Source organism: Gossypium arboreum, chromosome 12, assembly GCF_025698485.1.
Source record: "Gossypium arboreum isolate Shixiya-1 chromosome 12, ASM2569848v2, whole genome shotgun sequence".
NCBI classification, from domain to species: Eukaryota; Viridiplantae; Streptophyta; class Magnoliopsida; order Malvales; family Malvaceae; genus Gossypium; species Gossypium arboreum.
The window spans coordinates 93,466,927-93,472,983 of record NC_069081.1 but is presented as its reverse complement, the minus strand read 5'-3'; the positions used below and the strand labels follow the sequence as shown (position 1 = coordinate 93,472,983).

General features: G+C 35.2%; 1 protein-coding gene across 2 annotated transcripts; it reads left to right on the top strand.

Annotated features, from left to right (window-relative positions):
• The first annotated feature begins 441 nt into the window (after positions 1 to 441).
• On the top strand, positions 442 to 4,852 carry LOC108479184 (protein transport protein SEC23). 2 transcript variants are annotated; one of them, XM_017781634.2, is made up of 6 exons: positions 442 to 617; positions 709 to 1,493; positions 1,667 to 3,487; positions 3,891 to 4,007; positions 4,115 to 4,186; positions 4,264 to 4,852. In XM_017781634.2, exons 2-6 carry the CDS (start codon positions 1,047 to 1,049, stop codon positions 4,399 to 4,401), a joined length of 2,595 nt encoding a protein of 864 aa, XP_017637123.1. In that variant the 5' UTR covers positions 442 to 617; positions 709 to 1,046; the 3' UTR covers positions 4,402 to 4,852. The 2 variants fall into 2 exon arrangements, with proteins under 2 accessions (XP_017637123.1, XP_052878989.1); XM_053023029.1 differs by having other exon boundaries at positions 442 to 1,493.
• The last annotated feature ends 1,205 nt before the right edge of the window (positions 4,853 to 6,057 follow it).

The window sequence follows — 6,057 nt, the reverse complement described above, 5'->3', positions numbered from 1 at the left end:
GAACACGTCATGTCAACCAATCAAAAGAAGCGATCGACCCAGCAGGGGAAGAAGGCAAATTATTATTTTAGTTCTTAATATGTTAATTTAGTCCTATATGCTTTTATAATGTAAAAAATTCATTATCTGCATTCTAGAATAGTTAATCATATTATTATTTGGATTTTGGACTGAATGATAGTTGTTTAAATCGGATAGGTAGGAATATTAATATGGAGAGTGATTTTACACCTATTATAATTTTAATAAATTTTTAATTAGATTAATTTTATTGACTAGATCGATGAATCGATGACATAATTAATTCGACTACTAATTTAATTTAAAATTAATATTTTTATAAAATTAAAAAAATTAAGTAAATAATAAATACTCAAATATGTAATTCTGTATCATAGAAAATAAAATAATTATAAATTAAATATTTATTTAAAAGTAATTATATCAAATTTGATTATAGACATTAAATCTCAAAAGGAGGTATAGGGTTAAAACCCCAACACATAGAGGAACAAAGATGAGTGATTAAAAAGAATAAAAGATTATTATGATTTCCAAGTCTATGATGATTCAAACAAAAAGATTCTCCTTTCTTTCTCATTTTCCTCTCATATCAGGTATGAAATCTCCTTAATTTTTTTTTTATTTTCCTAAAAACCCTAGATTTAATTCCAGTGTTGTTCTTTTTTTTTTTTTTTTTAATTTTAGATTTTCGATTTTGGAAGAAAGGTATTGTATTGAAGTTTGAATTGAGGTGTAAGATAGAGAGCTGAGTGATCAAAGCTCCATCATTTGGAAGGTGAATTTTATGGGTGGGGGATTCTTGAATCTTGATTGAATTCTTGCAAATTACTTTTTTTTTTTTTGGTTCCCTTCGAAATCCAATCTTGGCTGTTGTTTGTTTATGGGGGTTTTATGGTTTTCTTTTGGTGAACACCGCATCGAAGCTTTTCGCAAAAGCTTGAATTTGGCAGGGCGTTACTTGTTTTTAGTCCCTTTGTTTCACTGTTCTTGATATTCAATTAAGAGAAAGCTTTTCAATTGCAATGGCTACTCCGCCACAAGCATCTCCCGGAGAACCTAATACTGATAAAAAGAGTCCAATGACTCCTGCTCCTCCCATAATTTCACCTGGTGCACCTAGATTCACTCCTCCAAATTTACAACAAGATCAGATCGCTTCCCCTTCGATAAAGAATCCGATTATGCTATCACCGGAAAATGGGGTTAAAACCGGAAGCCCTGTTCCCCATCTGAGTACTCCTCCTGGCCCTCCTGTATTTACATCGCCTGTCCAGCCTGCTGCCGTGCCTTTCCGAACCTCTCCTGCGACCCCCCAGCCGGTGGCTTTCTCATCAGGTTCGTCTTTGCCTACATCTTCACCTCCCCATTTTCCAAATGGGTCAGCTGAGCTTCAACAGCAACCTCCCGGTGCTACGGAGGAATCAATGCCTGCAGGAGAGTCACCATGCGTTTTATTCTCAGCTCATAAGGTATCTTATTGTTCTCAGTTTCCTGTGCTTTTGGTACCTAAGTCTCAATGTTCTTTTTTCAGATTTTGTGATTCGTACATATTATTAAAATTTACAGTCTGTTTTTCTTGCAATTATGTGCATTATTTGTATTTATAATTTACTTGTCCTCTACTATCTATTTTGTATATTAGTTGTTGAAACACAAGAAGCTAGCAAATGTACCTAGTTTAGGCTTCGGAGTATTGGTTTCTCCTGGGAGGGAAACTTCAACGGGTCCTCAAGTGATACACCGTGATCCTCATCGATGCCATAATTGTGGAGCTTATTCAAATCTTTATTCCAACATACTAATTGGCTCAGGCCAATGGCAATGTGTAATATGCCGGAATCTAAATGGAAGTGAAGGTGAATATATAGCTTCAAGCAAGGAAGAGCTCCGTAATTTTCCTGAGCTGTCATCACCTTTGGTTGATTTTATTCAAACAGGGAATAAGAGGCCAAGTTTTGTACCTGTTACTGATTCCAGAACTTCCGCACCGGTTGTTCTTGTTATTGATGAATGTTTAGATGACGCACACCTTCAGCATTTACAGAGCTCCTTGCATGCTTTTGTTGATTCAGTACCACCGACAACCAGAATAGGAATCATTTTGTATGGTAGCACAGTATCAGTGTATGACTTTACGGAGGAATCCATAGCGTCTGCTGATGTGATTTCAGGTGGCACTTCACCAACACAGGAGACCTTGAAAGGATTGATTTATGGAACTGGCATATACTTGTCGCCAATGCATGCTTCAAAACAGGTTGCACACCTAATATTCTCTTCATTGAGGCCATACAAGTTGAATGTTCCAGAAGTGTCACGAGATAGATGCTTGGGTACTGCTGTTGAGGTCGCTATGGCAATTATTCAAGGACCATCTGTAGATATGTCTCGAGGTGTAGTTAAAAGGCCAGGTGGCAATAGCAGGATCATTGTTTGTGCTGGCGGACCAAATACTTATGGTCCTGGGTTTGTCCCTCATTCTTATACTCACCCTAATTATCCTCATAGAGAAAAGACAGCAATCAAATGGATGGAGCAACTTGGTCGTGAGGCTCATCAACATAACATAGTGGTTGACATTCTCTGTGCTGGGACTTGCCCTGTAAGGGTTCCTGTGCTGCAGCCACTTGCAAATGCTTCAGGAGGTGTGTTGGTTCTTCATGATGACTTTGGTGAAGCCTTTGGTGTAAACTTACAAAGGGCATCTGCCAGAGCTGCCGGTTCCCATGGTTTGTTGGAGATACGTTGTTCTGATGATATTCTTGTTACTCAGGTTGTGGGTCCTGGTGAAGAGGCAAATATAGACATCCATGAAACCTTTAAAAATGATATGGCTGTCTCTATTCAAATGCTGAGTGTTGAAGAAACACAGTGCTTCTCAATATCGATGCAGAATAAACATGACATCAAGAGTGATTTCGTATTTTTCCAGTTTGCTATTCAATACTCAAATGTTTATCAAGCTGATATAGCTAGAGTGATTACTATCAGATTGCCAACTGTGGATAGTGTTTTGGCCTATCTTCAGAGTGTTCAAGATGAGGTGGCTGCAGTCATAATTGCCAAGAGGACTCTGCTGCAAGCAAAAAGTTATTCTGATGCAATTGATATGCAGACAACAATAGATGAGAGAGTTAAAGATATTGCTTCAAAATTTGGGTCTCAAGTGCCAAAGTCAAAGCTTTATCGGTTCCCAAAAGAAATATCTTTACTACCAGAGCTTCTATTCCATCTTAGGAGGGGCCCACTGTTGGGAAGTATAGTTGGTCATGAAGATGAGAGGTCTGTACTGCGGAATTTGTTTTTGAATGCATCCTTTGATCTTTCCCTTCGCATGATTGCCCCTCGTTGTCTGATGCACCGGGAAGGAGGCACTTTCGAAGAATTGCCTGCTTATGATCTTGCCATGCAGTCTGATACAGCTGTTGTTCTAGACCATGGTACAGATGTCTTCATTTGGTTGGTATGTAAATCTACCCACCTTTTAGCTTTCTTATGCTCTATATCTGCTATATTCGATTTCTAGCTACTTTTGCTTCTATATTGTCATCTCTGATTTATGGAGTCTGCATGCACAGTCTGTCCCATACAGGGTCCATTTTTGCTATGTGATCGAATAGACATCTGTAAACATATTTAGTTTGAAGGGAAGGGTTTGAATTGTGAAGTTATTTATGCTTTGCTAAATTCACAAGGTAAATAAGGTCGCAGATATGTCATCCGTCTACCATGTTTATATCATTGATTCTCTATGTGTTTTACATGGTATGTTTATATCTGGAGACAGATTGGCCAGGTTACTTTGTATAGAATCATCTTTAAAAGCTAGGTTTATTAAACATCTTCCTTTCAACTGTTGGCTTCAGGGTGCCGAACTTGCAGCTGATGAAGGAAGAAGTGCAGCAGCTTTGGCAGCTTGTAGAACATTGGCTGAAGAGCTCTCGGAGTTACGATTTCCAGCCCCTCGGATCCTGGCATTCAAGGTTTTTTTTCCTTGATTGATCCCAACATTCTATTAGCTTTGCATTGTTGTGTCTTTATTTTGTTAGCCATTGACAGAAAAGAACCTAATGATCCTATTTCATTTCAGGAGGGCAGCTCTCAGGCTCGATATTTTGTTTCTCGGCTCATACCAGCACACAAGGATCCTCCTTACGAGCAGGTAAGAGAAAAAAAAAACAAGGACCTTGTGCATTTTTGGAAACATTTCGGTATTAACCATCCATGATACTATTGCAGGAGGCAAGATTTCCTCAACTTCGAACCCTGACAATTGAACAACGGACGAAACTGAAAAGCAGTTTTATACATTTTGATGATCCGAGCTTCTGCGAATGGATTCGGGGTTTAAAAGCAGTGCCCCCGGAACCAATCTAAGAGATGTTTTTAGGTATTTTTGCAGTTAAAATCCCTCCAAAAAAGGAGTCCCCGGAGAGTTGCATCCAATCATCATTTATTCGGTACCATTCTGCTCTTTCTTTTTGTTCTTCTCCCTGTTGAAGGAATGTAATCTAACTCATTCATCTTTTCCTTTTTTCTAATCAATTTTTTTCCTTTTCTAGTTTTTTTTTTTTTTTTTAATACAAGATTTCCCTTTTTGTTAAAGAAACTTGAAAGGATTAGCTATACTTGATAGTAATTGTTACAAGTTTCAGAATTGTTCTTTCATTTTTTTAGCTGAAAATGATTTGTTAGAGCAGTGCATGGTGTCATTTTTATATCAAATTATTATGCCATTTTTGTATGTTTTTGTTATGTGAAGAGTCCAATTTATAACGCCATTATTTTTTAAGTCTCTTCCAATGGTATCCCTGTGGTTGCTGCAGCATTTTCTTTTTTGAAGTTTAAGAAGTTTTTGTTATTGTTGTTATATTAAAACTTCAAATATTTTATATTTAATATAAATTTTAATATTTTATAATTTCATCTTGGGTTAATAAATTTTAGTTTACAATAAAACAAAAGTAGGTGATCAATTTACTGTGCTAATTTCATCTCAGGGCTCCATGAAGTAGTAACTAATAGCTTTTTGGTTAGTAAATTTTCGTTAGTCATTAAATTATTCAAATGTTTATATTTAAGTAAAAGTGGCAGCATTCTATTGGATGCTTGAAAAGACAGATTATATGGGCATGTATGATCTATTTTATTATACTTTGATTACTCAATTTAAAAAAAAGTTATAAACCATTAAATCATACAAATTTAAAAGTAGGAGTGTTTTATTGGATGCTTGAAAAGTCAGATCATCTCGCATGATCTATCTCATTATATACTTTGTCACATTTAAGCTCTACTTTATCTTATGACATATATTGTATAAGGTATTTTTCGTGGGTGATTATGCACGCTCACATAGTCAACATTTTAGGTACCTTTTTAAACACTCAATTCGCTACAGAATAGGGAGATAAAATCTCTACCTAGAATAATACTAGACCTCTTACATGAATTTTGTCCGATGAAATTGGCCTTCTTCAAAAGAAAATTAAAAAATTCAAAGATAAAATAGATTATAACATAATGAAGAACTCAACTAAAAACAAAACATAAAAAAGAAAATATTTCTATTTTTATATCGGAGTTGGGTCCTATTTGATTATGAGAACATTGTTATGAACAATATTGCCACTACTTTTTGTCCCGACATTTAAATATATAAAATAAAAATTAATAGGGCTAATTACCAAACACCTCAATTTATTGTCTAAATTCTATATTGGCTTCCAAATCTCAAGATATTCTAATTGAATTATCAAAGTATTAGTATTATATGAAGATCCTTTATTCAACTTAATTATCAATATAGGCATTAAATAAATTAAATTATAAATTTACATGTATTTATCGCATGTATTTATTGCATGAATAATTTGGATATGATGTGTTAAAAATTTATAAACATGTCTTGTCTAAGTTGTAAGCGCATCAATATGTTCAACATTAGATTTGAGCAAGCGGTATGCATGCTAACTCATTGCGAAGAACTTAATTTATATTATATTAATATTTTGAGGATTCAATTAGATTATT